The sequence below is a fragment of the Bidens hawaiensis genome, unplaced genomic scaffold, assembly GCF_021521415.1.
Source record: "Bidens hawaiensis isolate Kalapana, Puna unplaced genomic scaffold, B.hawaiensis_p1.1 tig00041867_1, whole genome shotgun sequence".
Classification (NCBI taxonomy): Eukaryota; Viridiplantae; Streptophyta; class Magnoliopsida; order Asterales; family Asteraceae; genus Bidens; species Bidens hawaiensis.
This window is the reverse complement of record NW_027497424.1, coordinates 10,318-32,494: the sequence shown is the minus strand read 5'-3', so window position 1 is coordinate 32,494 and position 22,177 is coordinate 10,318. Positions and strand designations below refer to the sequence as shown.

At 34.3% G+C, this 22,177-nt stretch overlaps 3 protein-coding genes across 3 annotated transcripts; all 3 read left to right on the top strand.

Annotated features, from left to right (window-relative positions):
- Positions 1-5,767: 5,767 nt before the first annotated feature.
- Positions 5,768-6,193, top strand: LOC143593264 (uncharacterized). The gene has a single exon (XM_077072949.1). The coding sequence runs from the start codon at positions 5,768-5,770 to the stop codon at positions 6,191-6,193; it is 426 nt and encodes a 141-aa protein (XP_076929064.1).
- A 7,763-nt stretch (positions 6,194-13,956) lies between these two features.
- LOC143593270 (uncharacterized) lies at positions 13,957-14,405 on the top strand. The gene has a single exon (XM_077072955.1). It carries the CDS (start codon positions 13,968-13,970, stop codon positions 14,391-14,393), a length of 426 nt encoding a protein of 141 aa, XP_076929070.1. The 5' UTR covers positions 13,957-13,967; the 3' UTR covers positions 14,394-14,405.
- Positions 14,406-17,489: 3,084 nt separating this feature from the next.
- Positions 17,490-21,348, top strand: LOC143593269 (protein IQ-DOMAIN 33-like). The gene is made up of 6 exons (XM_077072953.1): positions 17,490-17,608; positions 18,023-18,364; positions 19,090-19,272; positions 20,335-20,451; positions 20,715-21,092; positions 21,166-21,348. Exons 1-6 carry the CDS (start codon positions 17,534-17,536, stop codon positions 21,211-21,213), a joined length of 1,143 nt encoding a protein of 380 aa, XP_076929068.1. The 5' UTR covers positions 17,490-17,533; the 3' UTR covers positions 21,214-21,348.
- The last annotated feature ends 829 nt before the right edge of the window (positions 21,349-22,177 follow it).

Below are 22,177 nucleotides of genomic sequence, written 5' to 3'. Positions count from 1 at the left end.
TTTATTATTTGTTTAATGGGGGATGTTACTAATAAACTAATTAAGAAAACTAAAAATGACTAAACTTAGAACTTGGACTTAATTTAGATGATGATGAGATAACTACCTAGGCTAGAATCCTCTAAATTTCAGTTGTTTAATTAATCGGGAAAATATTTAGTTATGGACTGAGATCGTAAAATAGACACCTAAAAGAAAACCCGAACAGGGCCCTGACCCTTCTCAAGAGACACCTATGGGTTTCTAATAAGTTTTAACGCACACCAGCATTAAAAATCAAGTTTCCTTACGGTCACCTAATTATTTATGACTTAGTTCCTTTATACGAAATCGTACCTTACAGCGCGGAAATCAAAGGCAGCTTATATATTTAATTGATTTAATAGACAATAATTAAATAATCAAACCTAGACAGACTCCTTACGAAGAACTAAATCTAGTAAGATTAAATAATAAAGATCTATCAATAACCTAGCACTTTACAGATTTAGGTTAGCAGCACACTTAGGTTTATTTAATTAATAATTATTATTCCTATGATCTTAATGCATATCAATCATAAAATAGTCAAAAACACAAAGTAGATGTCCTAATAGCAACCTATCATAATGACAAACAATAATCTAGGCAACTATGGAATAATAACAATTAATCAAACAATCCTAAATATCCATATACATCAATTTATTATGATTAAACCTTTTACTAAATCATAAAACCATAACGATAAATAAATCCCAAATCAAAACACAACGTCAAAGTAGGTTCATCATAAGCCTAGGTAGTCTATAATGTTTAGCCTATCATTATAAAATCAAACAAAACAAACTTAAAGGAAATCATGATGAAAAATAATGTAAACGGAAGAAAATAGGTGATAAAACCCGTAGTTTTCGTTCTTGATCGATTGGCACTTCACCGTCTGATTCCTTGCCTTCAAACCCGTCAAATATTACAATCCTAAGCTCCAAGAAACTCCAAATTCGGCTCTGGTTCACAGGGTATGCTCAGGATTAAGTTTAGGGGTGTTTATATAGGTTTCCTGGGCCCAAAACTAATAAATACATAAGAAAATTCGAGAAACAGAGTCACCGGAGCGCCACGCGGCGGCGTTTTGACTCCCGGTCGCGCGGCGCCGCGGGCTAGGGTTGCTGACCGGTCCGGTTCGTTTCCTGATGCGGTCCGGTTCAATTCTGATGCTCCGGTTCACCGGTTTAGCTTGTTTTAGCTCTTTTTTCGCCCTTTTTAACCATGAACAAATCCCGGAACCTACATTATTCAAATATATTAGTAGTATACAAATTCTAATAAAAGCTAAACAAAAACTAATAAAATATTAATTAAAATATACAAGGGATTTATATATATTTGGCCTTATATCAATGGGTTGGAAAATACGTTAGCACATAGCTGGTGAATGACGCTGACTCTGTTGTAAATATCATTGTAAAATCAACAATAATACCTTTGTGACAATTCATTAGGCACCCAACTTAATTGGGATAACATTACCCTAAGTACACGCACAATTAAACATATATACAAATCATTTCTCACAAAGCTTCTGGAGACATATATGATGATTTGCATGGCCTCAAGAAAATACTGAGTCGCCATGTATGAATGAATCCAAACACTTTATACTTTTAATAAGAGTGTCCGCTTCTTATTATTATAACACAAGGTTTTAAGGAGTCATTGTCACTATGGCTACTCGAGGGTATTGTACTAACACCTTATGTAAGAAGTTTATAGTTGAGTGTGGGACGAGGAACCAACACAAACAAACACTTCGCGTAGTGCGAAGTAATAGTAGGGTTGTCAAGTCAGCCCTAGCCAGGCCACGTGTGCCACATGGCAGGCAACATGTCACTTTTGCATGACTATCACGTCGCGTAGCGCGAAGGACAAAAGATTTTCCAGATAACTCATAAGGCTTCGCGTAGCGTGAAGAGACATGACTTCACACCTTCGCGGTAACGCGAAGGAACTTAAAGTGTGCCATCAAAGCGCCACATTACGCCCATCGCACTTTGCCCGTGCCCGTACCCATGTGCATCGGGTGCTTCACACCCTCCGTTAGGACCACAAGGTGTGTCTTGTGATATAATAATATTATCATATGAGCTCTCTTTCTTATATATAAAGAGCTTACAAGTTTTGTAACCTATTGATGTGGAACAAGAACTCAGTTTCTTATTTATACCAAGGTGGGATGGAATTCATTTATTTTATTTTCTCCATTCTTCATTTTTGCTTATATTATGGTTTGTTATATTCATATATCATATGCAAACATTCTGACTCTTAAAAAGTTTGTAAAAGTTTAGGACGTATTCACCATTCTGTTTAATATCAGTTTCTGATAGTTGAGTTATGCTTTTGATTGTTACCTCGGACCTATAGTACGAGAATAACCTTTCTATAAATATCTAGATCAACGATCTAGCTTCAGACCTTTAGTCTATTCTGTATAGCTTTAACCTTGACAAAATCATTTGTTTATATAAAACATTTGTACCTTTAGTCCATTTGTTTATTTATCTATTATATGCTACGTTTATTCTTCATGAATAAACATCCATACCAAGTTTCTTCTTCAAGAATAGATATTAATTATAACCTTTGTTTTATAATATTATATATTTCTTAATCGTAAAGAAATATCATTTTGACTATACCCTTTGTATGTAAATGCTTATGTTTCTTAATCAAGAAGAAACAATATTTTTAATAAAACCTCTACTTATAAAAATCATATTTTGCTTAATTGTAATCAAGGTTTGGCTATACCCCGAATCGACTATGGTCTAAGCCATTGTAATAAAATAATACTTAAGCGGAACCCCTACCTATATTCGATATTCGGAGTTAGACGCCTAAGACTGATCGAGCAGCACTTCTCCTCTATATCGCGTTCTAGGGCTTAAACCGTCGGAACTTCGAAGCTTGGCATGCGCTATGAGAACCGACACACTTCCCGAGGCTAACTATGTGAAAATGAAGGTGTTTTGGTTTGAGGAGAGGGTTATGCCGTGACACCCCCTTTTATAGGCTGATTACTCAGCCCATCGCGTATTGCGATGACTCGTCATAATGAGAGACTGCCACGTGGTGACACGTGGTCTTTCAGGTTGTGACACGTGGTCTTTCAGGTTGTGTCACGTCTTGGTTAAGTCGTGGTCACACGTGTCACTTCACCGTGAAGGTTAAGTCGCGTATCGCGGCGGACTTCTGGGCTGATCCATTGCGTAGCGCGACACCGCCCCTTTCTTGATTGGTGTGAATCAGGCCCCACGATGGGCTTGTTTCTTGCCCGTCCCGTAGTGCGATGGGTTCCTAGATTCGAATTTTCAGTTTTGATCCCTTGTCTTTGGTAACTTGTCACGTCTTGGTCTTTTTTTTCATGTGGGATGAACTCTCTTATTTTCTTAACATGGGATGTTTTTATTTCCTTATCTCATTTTCCTATTATTTATTTTGAGAATATTTTTGATCCCTTATTTTTACTTTGTTGTCAAATTTGGATCAAAATTTTGAGAATGCTACATTTATGCCCTTTAAGCCCCTTTGTGTCTTTTTAAGCTCCGTTACTGCCTTTTAGACTCTGTTTGTGTCTTTTAAATTTCTTTGTACCTTTTGGGCACCGTTAGTGCCTTCCGGGCTCTGTTTATGCATTTTGGCTCCCTTTTAAACTACGTTTGTGCCTTTTGAGCTCACAAATCACTAACTACAATAAATTTCTACATCTTACAAATAAATATATTACATTTTCAAACAAATAGAAATTATAATAATTGTTCGTGCACTTGTAACCCTACCTACCATAAATTTTGTTTAAGGTACCGAGACACCATATACCCAACCCTAAATAAATGTAACACTGTATAATTAGAACCCCATCCCATCCACACCAATTTTAGACGGGCTTAATTTCTAGACCACCGCAAATATTTAGCACGGGTCATTTATAACAACACACCACATAAAAACGAGGCTTCTAAGAATATCATTGTAAGGTTTTGTTTTTACCAACATCAAATCAACGCCCCCATTTTTAACAAACTAAATTGGCACCACGATAACATATGTGACTTATCATGCGTCAATGAGGATACCACATACAAAAATGAGGATGCTAAGACCTATCGTATTTTAATTAGTCACCACCAAATAAACATTGACGGTACGTATAAAATAAGGAGGTTTACTCAAGGGAGGAAAACAAAAACGAAGGTACAATGTCACTAATTGTTTAATAGGTATTGGATTGTCATTTATTGACATAATTACCAAGGGATGGTCCGTGGCAAATAGACCTCACACTAACAGGCAACCGTAAAGCATGAGTAAAAATCTTGTCAAAATGCATATTCTCATTTACCGGCATGTATTCCATATGCAATGAGTTCTAAAATCTACACTGATATTATTTACGTAACTTTTTTTAACAATTGACTCATACTACTACACTACAACTTATAAATACATTCATACTAGACCACCAACATGTGACCCAATGTATTGTTTCAAAATCCCATGTTTCTTTGGATAAAGTGAAAAACTCAAATATATACGTAAAGATATAAGATTATATCCAATGCAAACTAAAATAGTTAGCAAAAATCTTTGCCACATCACTCCACTACTCAATCTCTTCCATCTTTCTCTTTCTACATATAATACCCACTACTCACAATTTCTTTCTCTCTCTTTAAATATGTGTACGTGGCCAATGATTTTACACATTCTCTCTTTTCTCTCTCTCTTCCATGTCACACTCCACATCACCTCCACCTCTCTAAATGCACCATAAATGCAATGCATTGTGGAAGGTCTAATAAGCCTTTTCTATGGGGGCCAATACAGAGTTTATCCTTGTGGACTAATTGGAAATATTCAAAAGAAGTTAAAAAATAACTAATATAGAGCATTCTCATCCAACCTCTCATTTTATATGAGGGGTGTTTTTATAATTTAAAGAGTGATTTTGGGTGTTGTGATTGAATATTTTTATATTTTAGAAAATTCAGTGATTTTTCTGTATATTTGAAAAGTTACCGTTCACCCCCTATAATTTTTTTTAATATTTTTTGAAAGTGGTTGTGAGTGAGAGAAAGAGAAAAGTTAATGATAAATGTATCAAAAGAATTATTTAATTGAAATTAAGAGAGAAAATATAATGAGTTTTAGTGTAATTTTTGTTTTAAGGATAGAAGGTTAGATGAGAATGCTCTTACATGTGCTACTCTAAAAGACTAAAACTACTAGGCCCACAAGTAATGGTGTAAACCTCTTAACGAGCCGATTATATTATATCACAGCTACCTATATGTTACTTTCTCTAACTATCAAACCCGGATTCCATCATTTATAGCTTTGATTTTCAACTTTTAACGGTTTTAATCCTATATCAATTTTTATTTATTTTCTTCTTAATATAAAAACGCGAGAATATTTGATTTGATGATTTAGAATTTTATCTAGAAAGTTAATTTTATCTTTTCTAGAAGAACTACAATTGTCACAGTAAAACAATTGCCTTTGCTACACGGATTATGATAGAATAAAAGAATAATGTCTCAAAAGAATAAAAGATAGAATAAAATAATCAAGTCAAAAACCACAAGACACCCGCGTTATTTGAAGTTCAAACACCATGAAACCATTGAGCATAAACATATATATTTAACATCTATATATATTACTAATTAACCCATAATCAACTCCATACCAACAAATTTACAACAAAGAAAACAGAGAAAAAATGAGTGTTGAGTTACTAGACGGTACCATCATTCTCGGCTTTATTGAAGACGATCAAGCATTCAACGATTCGGTTCAAGATCGTTTCACTTACTTAGATACAAACCATGATGGTCTCTTATCATATTCGGAGATGTTGAAAGAACTACAGTCTTTAAGAATGATTGAAACCCATTTTGGTATTGATGTGAAACCCGACCCTGAAGAGCTCTCTCATATTTATGATTCCTTGTTTTTGTTGTTTGACCGCGATTCGAATGGGACGGTGGATTTGGAGGAGTTTAAAGCCGAGACGAAGAGGATGATGCTTGCAATGGCGAATGATCTTGGGTTCTTGCCTGTTCAGATGATACTAGATGAAGAAAGTTTCTTGAAGAAAGCTGTTGATAGGGAGGTTATGAAGTTGAAGTCCAATGTATCCGCTTAGTTCATGCATGCATTACTTGAGTATCTTTTCCATAATTTTTGGTTTATTGTCAAGTACTAGCTAACAAGAAATATAAAAGATGTTCTATATATTGGGTTGTTTTTGTTACATAGAGTAATATTGGGTCATAAATTGTCTTTATGTTAATCACGTGTTGGTATACTAATGGCCGGTTCTTGTAATGTGTTGCTGAGTTGTCTAGTTTGCATGAAACCACAATAGGTCAAAATAAGTTGTTTTGATGTTAGGGACACAGGCTTACTATAACTAATATATGAATGGGCATTGAAAAATGTTAGTGACTTGTTTACTTTTCATGAAGCCATATTATAGCCGTGGCAAGTTATTTTGGTGTTAGTGGCACATGCTTGTTATAACTAGTACACTAATGCGTCATAACCGATCATAACAAGTCACTAACTACATTAAATTTACATCTTACAAATAAAGGTATTACATTATTAAACAAATACAAATTATAATAATTGTTCGTGCACTGTAACCCGACCTACCGTAGGGTTTTGTTTAAGAAACCCTAAATAAATGAAACACTACATAATTAGAAGCCCCATCCCACCCACACCAATTTTGGGCGGTTTTAATTTCTGGACCGCCACAAATATTTAACATAGGTAATCTACCATGCATTAACAACAGACCACATAAATGACGAGGGTTCTAAGATTACCGTTGCGTGGCTTGTTTAAGAAAATGTCAAATCAATAGGGATACCACATACAAAGATGAGAATTCTAAGACTTGTCTTATTTTAATACCTACCAATTACAATATTTTAGTCACCATCAAATAAACACTGAAGGAATAAAATAAGGAGGTTTAGTCAAGAGAAGAAAACAAAAAAGAACTTATAGTATGTAATCATTGAAGAACAATGACACAGAAAGAAAAGAAAAGAAGAGAAGCAGAGAAGGAAAAATTTGTTTCATCAGAATGAAAATTACAACCAAAAGAAACAAGAAAACTATATGTATACTAAAACATATGCAACGCATATGTTAAACAGCGTATAAACATATACGCTCACATCCCCCCTCAAGTTGGAGATTGAGAAAACCTCAACTTGCATAACAACAAGTGAAAAGGAGACTTTGGTAAGCTCTAAGTAAAAATGCCTGCAACTTGATCATTCGTTTTGGTATCTCCAAAGTGATCAATCCCTCTTGCAACTTTTCACGAACAAAATGACAGGCAATTTCAATGTGTTTAGTTCGCTCAAGAAAAACATGATTCTTGCCAATATAAATTGCAGCTTGACTATCACATTTAAGCAAGACAGGATTAATGTTGGGAACTTTGAACTCCGAGAGTAGTCTTGTCACGCAAGCAAGTTCAGCATTCACTCGTCGAAGAGAACGGTACTCGGCTTCAGCCAAGCTCAAAGAAGCAGTAGGTTGCTTCTTAGATTTACAAGAAATCGGAGAGCCGCCGGGAGAAACATAAAAGCCACTGACCGATCGACGAGTACTAGGACACTCAAACCAGTCGGAGTCACAAAAGGACTGCAGATCAAAAGAATGATTATTATTAAAAAAATTAACCTTGAGATAAAGTTCCTTTGACACATGATAGGGTATGAAGCGGTGCATTCCGATGAGAAATTCTCGGATCTTGCATGAATTTCCTTAGAAAGTTAACAGTAAAAGCAAGATCAGGTCGAGTATGAGTAACATAATTAAGTTTGCTAACAAGCTTCTTGTATTATAAAGGGTTATCAAGAGTAACTCCCTCATGAGCTCGAAGTTGCAAATGATGAGGCAATGGATAATTTGAGATAGAAAGATTAGAAGTATCAAATTCAGAAAGCATATCTTTAGCGAACTTCCTTTGACACATGATAACACCTTTAGTAATGTTAAAAACTTACATACCCAAAAAATAATTGAGGCTTCCAAGATCCTTGATTTTGAAGGTCGAATCCAGGAAAGTTTTGAGATTATTGATGTCTTCTAAATTGTTCCTAGTAAGTAATATGCCATCGGCATATACAACGACATAAACTACTGGGAATACCCTCTTGACGTTAAAGTAGATGACAATTTACCAAACCATTGTCTAGAAGCCTGTATCAAACCATATAAGGATTTCTAAAGTTTCAACACTTGATCACCAGAAAGTTGCATACCAAGATATATATATATATATATATATATATATATATATATATATATATATTCATCTAAATACCCATGAAGAAAAGGGTTATAACATCTAGCTGAAATAGAGGCCAACTTCTCTTTGTAGCAACAGTTACAAGGCTTCTAATAATGGTCATCTTGATAACAGGAGAAAAGATTTCAGTGTAATCAATCCCTTCTTTTTTAGTATCTCCTCTCACCACCAATCTAACCTTACAGTGTTCAACAGTCCCATCCGCACTGTGTTTAACTTTAAACACCCATTTGCACTTAATGGCTTTATTTCCCGGGGAGATCAGTAACAACCCAAGTTTGATTGGTTTCAAGAGCCTTAAACTCAGCATGCATGGCATCTTGCCATTCAGGAATACCAGCAGCTTCCTTATACGAAGTAGGCTCATGTAAATTAGAGATTGGTCGGGTGAGAGACTGGCTGGAAGGAAGAAGATGAGAAGAAACAAGAGATAGGAGAAGAGAAGAATTAGTGACAGTGTGGAAACAACAATGAGAAGATTCAGAGTTGTTGCAAACATAGTCATTTAAGTATGAGGGCAAAACAGATTTTCTCAAAGATCTTCGAACAAGATCATGGTGAGAATTAGGAAAAGGAACAGGGATAAGAATTGAAGATGAAGGATTAGGAGCAGAACCAGTATGAGTAGAAAGAGGGGTAGACAAAGGATCATCAAAAAATCGATTGATAATATCAATAGATGGCATAATGAAACTATATTTGGACTTAGTTATAGAGGGAAATAAAACTTCAAAGAAAACATCTCGTGATATGACAACTTTATTTGTGTCAAGGTCATATGATTTGTATGACTTTTTACTAAGAGGATATCCAGAAAAACACAAGGCATAGCCCTTGGTTTAAATTTATCTCTTCCATAAGTTAAGGTGGAAGCATAAGCAAGACAACCAAAAGACTTTAGATGATCATATAAAGGAGCTTTACCTATTAAAACCTCATAAGGGATTTTATTGTTAAACATTCCAGTAGGAAACCGTTTGATTAAATGTGTTACAGTTAACACACAATCACCCCAAAACTGAACTGGCAGTTTAGATTGAAATATAAGAGCTCTTAAGATTTCAAGCAAATGTTATGCTTTCTTTCAACAATGTCGTTTTGTTGAGGGACAGCTACGCAAGTGGTCTAATGAACCATTCCTTTACTCAACAAGTAGACCCTAATTCAAAAGCATTATCGGATCTGATGCATTTCACAGTGATGCCAAACTTGTTGCTAACCATTTCAATAAAATATTGAAGTATAGGAAAACATTGCTTTTTGTTAAAAGCAAGTATGTCTATGTGGTCCTACTGAAATCATCCATTTAAGTTAGTGTGTCTATGTGGTCCTACTGAAATCATTCATTTTAGTTAGAAAATATCTAAAAACATCATATGTAGGTGTATGATACGCCCCCAAACATCTATATGAATTAGCTCAAAAATTTTACTAGTTGATGTGGTACTAGTAGGAAATGGCAATTTATGTTGTTGTGCCTTAGGACAAATATCACAATGCTCAATAGATTTTAAGGAATCATTAGAAATGAAAGGTAATTGTTTCAGTCTATAACTTGGTAAATGACCAAGTCTGTTGTGCCAAGTTTCACAACTTACAAGAGAATTACACACATTATTGGAAACAAAAGACTTAATAGGAAAATGTTTAGTGGCCTCGAGAAGGTAAAGACCATTAAGCATATCACCAAGAGCCTGTGGCCTCTTCAGAGAATGGGCCTGCAAAACACATGCATTTTTATAGAAAAAGACAATTCCTTTAATATCAATACATAGTCTTGAGATAGAGAGAAGATTATGTGTAAAATGTGGCATGAAAAGAACATTCGATAAAGAAATGTCATTGTTCAAAGGAACTGTCCCATATTGATGGACTGTGATAGATGTGCCATTAGGAAGAGTGATTAAAATAGGATTTTTAAGAAAAGAAACGTTTGAAAACAGACTTTGATCATGGCACATATAATCATTGGCACCGGTGTCAATGATCCATTTAGAATAATGTTCTGAAGAATTGCAAGACATTATACCTCTGAAGAACCCTACTGTCGTTAGAGAAGGACTTAGTTAGGGTTTAGTATCCGAGCCATCCCTAGTGTCCTTGAGTTCGATACCCGGACTTCCTTTTTCTTTGCTCTACGCGACCGGTACACTTGCCGATTGTGTGAACTAGGTTAGGTTGTTTGGTTTTTAAAGTTTAGTTGCGAATCGTCTTTATTATTTATATATATTTTCGCACATCAAAGCACCAGCTTGAACTTTAGCCTGATGTAATAGAATCATGAGATCATTTGTATTGTTGCTGAGTTATGGCTTGTTGTTGTTCAGATTGATTCTTATGGCCACTTTGCCCGTGATCTTTAGCAAGATTAGCAAACTTCTTGCCTTTGGTATAATTGAATCCTTGGGAAAACCAATCATCTTATAACACTTGTTGACCGAATGCACATTCTTTTTGCAATTAGTACACACCAAGGTTCTTCTATTCTCTCATGTTCCCCACTGATGGGGCCTTCACTACCCGCATTCATAGATGGAGAAGAAGCAATGAAATCAGTGGTGGTGTGAATCTCCTTCTGTTTCTCTTCTAGTATGAGGATACCATAAGCACGGTTGATAGAAGGAAGTGGTTGCATCATCAAAATGTTACCTGTCATAGCTAAGATTAAGACCAAAATGTTACGCCTCTGATCTTCTTCTCTCTTGGCAAAGAATTGTGCAGCTCCACATGTACAGGAGGGTATAATATTAATAGCATTCAGCTCATCCCAATTTGATTTCATCTTGGTAAAGTATTTAGCAATATCACTACTACTTTGAATGGTTTGGCAAATGTTCTTTTGTAACTGATAAAACTTATCACCATTTTCCTGCTCATATCAAGTGTTCAACTCATTCCAAAGAATTTGAGCAATTTCAGCATACAAGGCACTATTACTGATATCACGAGTGAGGGTGTTGAGGATCCATGATATCACCATATCATTTCAATGCTTCCAAATTGCAAGATGTAGCTCGTTAGCTACCATAGTTAAAGTATTGTTAATGAAGCCGAGTTTGTTTTAGCAGACAAAGCAATCGCCGTTGCTCTTTTCCATGAACCGAAGCCAGTACAACAAAAAATTTTGAAATAAGGATCATACCGGGATGATCCGAAGGGTGAAGGTAAAGACGGTTCAAAGAATTGATGGACAAATTCGGAAGAATGGACGTGTTGGACTCTCCCATTGAATAACAGCAAAACGTAACAAACGCACGAGAAGAAAACAACTTATGTGGCGTATAAGTGAGAACTTATGCAGCGTATAAGGTATGCGCCGTGTGACGTATGCGGGTGTAACTTATGCGCCGTATAACATATACGCCAGGTAAGATATATGCAGAAAATCCAGAAAAAAATCAAAGAAAACCAAAAAATGGACGTGTTGGACTCTCCCATTGAATAACAGCAAAACGTAACAAACGCACGAGAAGAAAACAACTTATGTGGCGTATAAGTGAGAACTTATGCAGCGTATAAGGTATGCGCCGTGTGACGTATGCGGGTGTAACTTATGCGCCGTATAACATATACGCCAGGTAAGATATATGCAGAAAATCCAGAAAAAAATCAAAGAAAACCAAAAAAGAAATACGGATAAATACGAAACTCCGGTGAACGAAAACCGACGTCGGAACAGATCTTTGACGGACCGAAAACAGAGTACGTCGAAAAACAACGAAAAATCCATCATTTCAAAAAGATATTGAATGAAACGAACGAGATTGATCACGGAAAAATCAATTCCCGAACAAACAAAAGATCGGTCAAACAAAATGATAAAAAAAATCGAGAACAAACAGTAGACGAAAAGAGAGATGGCGAATCGAGAGAAACCGGTTAAATCAAATAGCAGGATTAAGAACTCCACTCTAATACCATATAAACGATAACACAAAAAGAAAAGAAGAGAAGCAGGGAAGGAAAAAATTATTTTATCAGAATGAAAATTACAACCAACAAGAAAACTATATATATATATATATATAGGGTTAGGTTAAAATAAAAACTCATTTGAGTTGTGACAACTCTAGAAACTCATTCTCAACCACATGTTTTTAATTAAACTTTGAATCATATGGTCCACAATTAAAGTTAATAAAAAATGTAAACATAAATATAACATTTTCTCTCTCCTAAAAACATATAAAAAAAATTAGTAAAAAAAATGTTAAAAAATAGCAAAACAATTTTTTTTTATGTTTCGATGTTTTGTATTAAATGTTACAACATATATTACGTGCAAAAGAAAAAACAAAAAAAAAACGATGTTACATAGGGTTTTCACAACTCAAATGGGCTTTCATTCTATATATATATACACACACCAAAGCATATGTTGTGCATATGTTTATATAACGCATAATATATGTGATGTATATATTATACAACATATAGACATATACACTCACATAGTAAGGCTTAAAGTTTGATAGGTATTGAATTGTCATTTATTGACATAATTACCAATGGATGGTTCGTTGCAAATGGAGTTTGTCGCAAATGGACCTCACCCTGACAAGCGACCGTAAAGCATGAATGATCTTGTCAAATTCCATACTAGGTTACTATCCCGTGTAACAAACGAGCGAAAAATATAGAAAATGTAAAATATATATAAATGAATTACATAATGAACATTATAATTTTATAAATTATAATGTATTACATAATGAATATTAATGAATGGGTAATTGCATATTTTTTAAAATACATAGATTAGTACGTAAAAACAATTTGTATTTGTATTTTAAAAGAAATCAAAATGGAAATTTGTAAATCTATACCTATTAAAGAAAAGAGAAGGTTAGCAACTTAGCGTCAAATCATTTTAATCGAGTTGGTAAGCCATCAAACATTTTAAAAGCAAGGCAGTACTTGCAAAAATCTACACTGAGATTTAAAAAAAAAATTAATTCCCTCAATCATGAGCGGATCTTTGTGTGGGCCAGGCCAGGCCTCGGCCCACCCATTTTTTTCGCTGGATAGTGTAATTTTTTGAAAAATAAAAAAGGAATTTTATGTCTTGGCCGCTCATCCAAATTATTGTTTAAAATCATTCGATCCATCCATATTATGTGTTCAAGATTTCCCACCACCCTAAATAATTACCGAAGGTAATCAATAACCAAAGTACTTATTTATTCTATAGTTTCGTATAAGATCAATCATCTTTTACAAAAAATCCATTTTTCAAACACTCTGATATCTTCTAGAAGATTATAAATATAGCAGGCAAAACAATTGCCTTGGACACACGGAATATGATCTTTTATTTTATAACCGAAGAAACAAGTCAACAATATTCCTTCTTTTACTTAAAACCCATCAACAATAATTCGAATAAAATAATCAAGTCAAGTCACAAATCACAAGACTCGACCGCGTTATTTGAACGCACGCATCAATTATATTATAGCACCATAAAACCATTACCAAAAAGCATATACCTTTTAAGTTTTAACATCTATATATATATTACTCTCCCTAAATCACAACTTAATACCAACAAGTTAACAAAAAAATATAAACATATTAAACAAAAATGAGTGTTGAGTTACTAGACGGTGCCATCATTCTCGGCTTTATCGAAGATGATGAAGCGTTTAATGGTTCAGTTCAAGATCGTTTCACTTACTTAGATACAAACCATGATGGTGTGTTGTCATATTCGGAGATGTTGAAAGAACTACAGTCTTTAAGAATGTTTGAAACCCATTTTGGGATTGATGTGAAACCCGACCCGAAAGAGCTCTCTCAAGTTTATGATTCCTTGTTTTTGCAATTTGATCGCAATTCGAATGGGACGGTGGATTTGGAGGAGTTTAAAGCTGAGACAAAGAGGATGATGCTTGCCATGGCGAATGATCTTGGTTTGTTGCCTGTTCAGATGATATTAGATGAAGATAGCTTTTTGAAGAAAGCAGTTGATAGGGAGGTTATGAAGGTGCAATCTAATGTATCTGCTTAATGAGGTGATCCATGCCTTGAGTATGTTTTTCAAAGTTTTGGTGTTTGATTTAGTGTCTTATATATGTATGGACCTATGGTTATGTACTTGCTAACAGAATAGTTAAAAAAATGTGTGATGTAAACATTAAAGTGTGTTTAGGGTAATACTTGTAAATGGGCTGTGTTTGTGGGTTGACAGGTCAAAATCGGCACAAACCCAAAAGGTTAAATACAACATGTATATTTGCGCATAGACAATAACACGTACAATCTGTTCAACCCTATAAAGAGTTTACTATTTTACATATTGTTTTTATCTTTAAAGCAATTATTTTTTAAACTATACCAATTTATTTTTAAAATAAGTTTAGCACACGAATAATAATATTGCTTGAGTTATTACATAAAACATATTTTTATAAACTAAAAAAACATTGGTTGAATGGATCAACCCACAACCCCATCAAGTTGACACAAACAAGACATATTAAACTAGACATGTCAGCTGGTCCAACCTAAAATTGACCCTACTTCATTTAAATTAAACTTAAACACTTAAACCCATAAACTTCATGTTATGTTTATGTTGTAACACAAATTCACACCTCACTTAACAGTATTTGTACGAGGCCCAATCCTACATCCTCATTTTACCCTACCCGTTTCAACTCGATTTTACCAAACAACATCTCGCGATGGCGAAACTATAAAATTACTTTGAGAACTGTAAATTAGTTTTTCTCAGTGAGGATAAAATATATAAGACAATCAGAAGTTAGTGGAGCTTGAAAGGAAGTCGGCCCAATTAAGCAATGTCATAAGCGTGAATAAAACATTGAGCATCCTAGGTAATTAATAAATCAAAGAATTTGACGTTAATATGAGAGAAATGATGTAGTTTTAATTTTAAACGTAATTGGGGGAATGGATAGAACTTGTTTGATAGTTGTGTAATTGAGTGGCTTTGGTGATGTAAATTGGTGTTACAACTTGCTAGTTTCGATGTTGTGAATAAAGTAATAAAATTTTGCTTTATCGTTAAAAACAGGATTAGTGGTGTTTTTTAAAATAACCTTTGAGTAAGATATAATTCGTGTATATATAAAAAATAAAGGAAAATTATCCAGAGATCGAAGATTGATCCAATAATGTATGCTCAAATTATCAAATAAGTCATCTTTTAAAACTAGAAAAAATCGTTAAGTTTGAAATGAAATCAGGATTCAAGTTAATGGAACTCAAATCTAATAGTTGTGGTAACCAAACTACATGAGACATGTAAAATGATTATTTACGGGTCCCGAAACTTTAAACCTAACAAAAGTTATATATGTTTCAATAAACTTGGACCATATTCTAGCTCATTAAGCGGCTCTCTAGAGATGGTCCTTGTAGAGTTCATCAATTCTTGGATCACCTACGTGGCTACGTGAGAGATTGGCCAAGATTATGGAAAGGGGATTCACTTGAATGATCTGCATCAATTATTTTCAATATTGTTTAAGATAATATAAGCTTAGAACCTGTGTAAGACACAGGTGTAAAATATCAAAATCTTTATATACATCTTAAGTGGAAAATGTATTTCATATACTAAAGATTTTAAAGATTTATTAACCAAAAAATCTTAACAATTACAATAAATTGCTAGGGATATATATTTATTGTAACACTCATCCATGGGCTTTGAGAGTTGAGACTGGACGAATTCATGGTCGTTGGAAACTAGAGGAGACCACAGGTGAGGGTGAGGGTATATTGGCTTTGTTCTAATTAAAGTTTTATTAGTATTTTATTCAATGTCATTTTCACACTCCACTTCCATTATTGCTGAAGTTGAAAAATTTTCGTTTCACCACCATTTAAATATCTTCTATTCTTGTCCCATGGTGAAAAGAAATTATAAGCATTCCAACATGATTAGAGGGACCAAAACTAAAAATGCACTAACATCAAAAAGGAAATAATGGAATAGACATAACCCTACTAGCAAGAAAACTTCATGAAACCCAATCTGCTACCAACCATGTGCTCTAAAGCACCACCATGATAAAAATATTATTAAAAAAGAATAATAAAAGAACATGTTACAAAAGAAAAGTACTTGATAACTCTTATCTACTCTTTACTTTCCAGTTTTAGTCACCACTTCCTTGATCTAAAGTTCAACACTTCCAGCTCTAAAGTTCTCTAACCCTTACCTAATCCAGGCTATTATTCACTTATTTTCTAATTACCATTAAGGTGTTAGGCTTTGCTAATTAAAATAACAAACTCAAAAGTTTAGCATTCAAGTGCACGTTTATTTCAAATAATAATTTCAAGCAACATCAAACACACACAATAAGCAACACTTATTTTAAGTAACAAACATATGTTATGAACGTTTATTTTAAAGTAGCAATCATATATGACGTAAAAAGTAACACAATATGCATATTAACAGTGTTAAGTAACAATCTTGAAGTTGAACACCTTATAAGATTCTACTTGTGCTTCTTGAAAATCATATGTACTACACTCGCAAAATCCAAAATGTAAGGTGAGGTTATTGGCCTCTTTTTTTTATCTGACCATGTTTAAGGAGATTAAGAAAAATTAAATGATAAAAATGTAGTGTGTATTGTATTTTGTAGGTACTGTAAAATAAACACACCTCTATTCACGATAATAACCGAATGTAACTAAACCGCATAAAAATAGTAATCACACACACATAAATATCTAACATTTCTACGGAAAACTGAATTGCCATATTGTTAACATGTTAGGGTTTCTCGATTCAAATTAATCAATAATCTCAAACAACATTAATTAAATCAACATAATAAACAGATAAACAATTTCATTTAACCACCCCAACACCCCTAACATCCCACTTGTGATTCTTGAAAATCTCCAAAATGTACCATGAAGTTATCAGTTTTGTTTTATCTCAATGCTTTCTTGTGACGGTACTTTCTTCATGTTCAAGATTATAACCCATCTTGAAGTGAAAAACACTGTAGAATAAATTTACCATCAAAAGTAAATACAAGTGGACCATATCTTATTGTTCTTTTGTACCACAAGCATATGTGGTATCTTTTTCCTTCCTTTTTTCCCCGATATAACCAAAACAGCCTAGATTAATTTAATCAATTATAGATCATCATATCCATGGGCATCACCGGAGAACTCGTGCGAAATGCATTCTCGAAACATCGATCGTTCGGAACCAACCATGACACCAATGTGAGTATCATTTCTTGTTTATATTAAGAGGTCAGATATACACATCGTTTAAAATCTAATCATATGCCGTTAAATGGTCTCAGACAGTTGTTCTGACCAAAAATTTTCAAAGTTTGATCATTTGTCAGAAAGCCTGTCTGGATATTGGCCGCACGACTGTCCTGACCAATAATTTTCAAAGTTTTTTCAAAGTTTGAATCCTCTATGGTCAGAACGGCAGTCTAGATATCGTTTAACAGTCGTTCCAACCAATAATTGGTCAAAACAGCCGTGTGAGTGTTTTGTGGACAACCGTTTCATAGTGTGAAATCAGATAGGAGCACTGGTTTAGCTATAGCATGACGACCATTATGTTAATCTTGATATTGAACGTTTTATATAATTATTTTCTTACATTTTATTTTATAAAAATAGGTTATGAGAAACAACCATGCAGAAAGAAAGAGATGGGCTTCAGTTAGATCATATCTTTGTGGTGATGAGTTTAGTTCGGTGTTGGCCGAGGAAGATTTGGGTTCTAGAAGAACCTCAAAGTCAGTTGTTCTAGAAGATTATTCTTATTCTACTCGAACATCAAAAGCTACTGTTTTTAGTTCAAGAATTGATGATGAGTCAGCATCTGTCAAAGGTGGTTCCGAGACCACTGTCACACAACAGATCTCGAATGTGACTGTGAATGATGAGAGTGAAAAGACGAAATTGCCCTCCGAAGATGAGGCTGCACTTGTTATTCAGTCAGCATTTAGGAGTTTTCTGGTAATTATACGAAACTCTAATTTTCTTGTATCCTTTTCTAGGATAATGGCCGTAAACTCATAATGTCCATTTCAGCGGTCAACATCAACAAAATGTCAATTTGGTCAATCAATTTCCAAAATGTCTACTCTAAAACTCGTTGACTCGATTACTTTTTGGTCATTATTCGACGGGATTTTTAACCAACCAAATTCTGCCATGTGTCATAAATCGTCGGTTTGCTAGTTTATTTTTAAAAAATGTCGGAGCTGACGAGACTAGTTAGGCGAGTGACGAGATTTTTTTTGCTTCCAACGAGATTTTTTTAACAATCTCGTTGCCTGAAGCCAAAAAAATCTCATTGGAAGCTAAAATAAACCTAATTAGACACCAGAATAAATATTGTCGGAACCCAAAAGAATCTCTTCGGACGTCTAGATAATCCTGTCTATCTTAAAAAAAAAGAAGTTATTGTGAGTTTTTTGACTAGAAATTTATTTTGGCGGCCGAATAGATTTATTTTGTTTTCTGTGAGATTTATTTTGGTTTTTAACGAGATTTTTTTAGCTTCTGACAATGTCTTTTAGGCAATCTCGTCGTCGAAAGCCAAAAAATCTCGTTGGAAGCTAAAATTAATCTAATCATATGCCAGAATAAATATTGTAGGAAGCCAAAAGAATCTCGTCGAACACCTAGATAATCCCATCGGCTCATTGAGTAATGTTTATTTGGAAACAAATTTGCAGGCAAGACGTGAAACTAAAAGAGTTGAAGATATGGGTGATCGGGATCTTGACTCGGTTGCGACATCGGTGGAAGTATTAACCGGTAACTCGGTGGTGGAGGTTAATGTTGAAGATGGTAGTGAAAGTTGTACTCATCGTGTGAAGCATCACAAGAGTGCAAGAGTACGAACATCTAAGTTAAAGGTATATCCTTGTATAGTTTGACAAGATGTGTTTGGTTGAGTAAAAAGGCGAGTCGAATTTTAAAATCGGTTTTGAACTAAAATCAAATTCGTAATTTGGTACTTTGGTACGTCTTTTGTTTGGTATTCGGTTTTCCAAAGTCTATATCCGGTTCGAGTTGAATAACAAATAGTGGTTGCTAAGTTCAAAGTCTGAGCTGACCTAGTTCATTTATGGTTTAGTATTATTTACCTCAATTCAATCCGATAACAAATAATGATAAAAACATTTTAAAAAATTCAAACAACTTTTTTTAAGTTATTCAGTTAAAAACGAACCGGGTAGCTATGGAAATGGGAAGGTACCAAGGTTTTAGTACTTTTTTCATAGCAAAAGTAAATAATATTATGAAACATGTGACAAAATTCAAATGAAGTGAATAGTGTTTCATGGGTTGTAAATTGTTATATATCTAGTAATATTTATGTATCAATAATAATTACAAAATTAGTATATTGTTATAATAATAAAATAAAGGTATCAGAAAAATTTGTTTATTTTAAGTTGGGCTCCATTTTTATCCCATAAATCTTGATTCAACTTGTTATCACCACCAGGGCACTAGGACCTGCCCCTGTACCATTTCACTTGTTGAGTGACTAGGTTTGACATACAGCGTTGCGGTGGTACGTCAAATCTTAACAAAAGTAACGATGCAAAAATAAAATGTATATGCGAATGATTTTGCAAATATGATTGCTATAGACATGAAAAGCATACACTCGATACAAATTCACAAAAGTATATCAAATATAGTAGGCAAATGGATAATTATGTATGTGTCTTCACTTGCATTAAAATAATTAAATGAATAAGGGCCAATATGTTCCAAGGATTAAACTAAGAAAGACCAATTCTTTTTGATTGCTATAGCGCCGACACTTTCCTTTAAAATAGAGGATAATTATTTTGTTGTTTGATTTAGCACATTTGAGATATAATACCCACAAGCAAACATATAATTTTAAATGAGTTAAAACTGGCATACATCTAGCTCATATATAAAATGTTTAATTGCTTTAGCCAAAAGATTGGGATGATAGCACTGTGAGTAGCAACATATTAAAAATGAGGCTTCAACACAGGCTAGAGGCTTCTACAAGGCGCGAAAGGGCACTCGCGTATGCTTTCTCACAACAGGTAACGCTCGACATGTAAATATTCCAACTGATTATCACATTCTAATCAATGTTGTAAAACTCCCGAGTAGGCGGCCGAGTACTCCCCGATTACTCCCCGCCTAGATGGAGTACTCCGCGCCTCGGCCGAGTACTCCTTAGGTATTTTTCGAGTAATCCCCGACTACTCCCGAGTACTCGCAACTCCCCAGTCGACCGACTAGGACCGCCTAACGACTTTTACAACCTTGATTCTAATTATAGTTATGAAACTTGTTTATATAGCTAAGGATATGGTCAAAGAAGAAGCCAAGTGTGAGACCGGGGAACGAAACTGAGGCAAACATGAGTTGGAGTTGGCTCGAGCGATGGATGGCTACCCGACAACATGATACTTCATTTGGGGATATAAGCAAACAATATGAGCAATTAAATGGAAATCAAAAACTAATGGTAAAAAGTAGAGTAATATCAGATTTAGCATGTGAAGAGAAGGAAAGTTGTGGATCAAATGAAGTTTCTGTGCATTTCGACAACGTTTCTTTGAGCTCAAAAACCGCTGAAAAACCTAATCGTAAGCCCACTGGGAATCGAGTCAAGGCTACAAGTGTCGCTAGGCGAAAAAGGTCAACACGTTACGGGTTCAGTAACCAGTATAGCAAGGTAAGAATAGTTAGAACACCTTAGATCATGTCATATTTTTGTTAATGGTCATTTACATGTGTAAACTTGGCAGGTGAGCAAGCAAGGAGAAAAAGAAATTAAATATGAAGAGCAACAATAACTTAGGTTTGATTTTAATAATTATTAATAATTTAATGTGCTAAGAGTTTGTTAATGGTGTGGTAAATTTGTAAACAAGTTAAGGTTACATTTAGGTTGGGGTTTTAAAGTGTATCAGAATTTGAAATGATAGCTTGTTAAAAGGTTATTGTGAGTTTATGTTGTAAAAAATATTGTCATAAGGCTAATTATAATTTATATTAAAGGATGCTATTATTATTATTATTATTATTATTATTATTATTATTATTATTATTATTATTATGTGATATGCTCATACATCACATTTTCGTAACGTATCACCAACAAAACACACGTATATCGGATGAAGTTCAAATCATATGTGAATAAGGGTCGCATGTGTCAAGTGACATTTGCTTGTCCAATTATACTTACTCCATTAAGTCATTAAACTTTTCAACAACACCGTTAAACACAGTACATAGGGAGATCTTCGTTATGGTGGTGTTCTTTTTTATTCATGACGGCGATCCAAATTCTATTTCGTGATATGCCGTTACATGGTGTTATCAATGTGTCAAAAAGAGAGAATACGATAAGAAACGGGTTGTAGTACATTGGCCACTTAGGGCGTATGGATCGATCATGGTTCAATACTGATTTTTGACTTCTGATTTTTGGGGGATTGAATCATGTGTGTATGATTGTACACCACACGCACCATCTCATATGTGCATGGACTAGCTAATTGTATGTACCCCTCTGATCTGACTCAGAGTGAGTATGTAAATACGAATTATTATTTTCGTTAATATACCATTGTCATGTAGTTTAGTGTCTGTTTGATTGTTTCAATATCTTATTCTAATTACTGTTCAGTATATAATTATGTTTATGTGTCAGATCTGGTTATGTTTCTGTATTTGTATCAGTTTCAGTGTTAGTATTCGTGTCAATTCCGTCCAGTGTCAGTTCAGTTATGTTTTGCTTTAGGTATGTTCGTC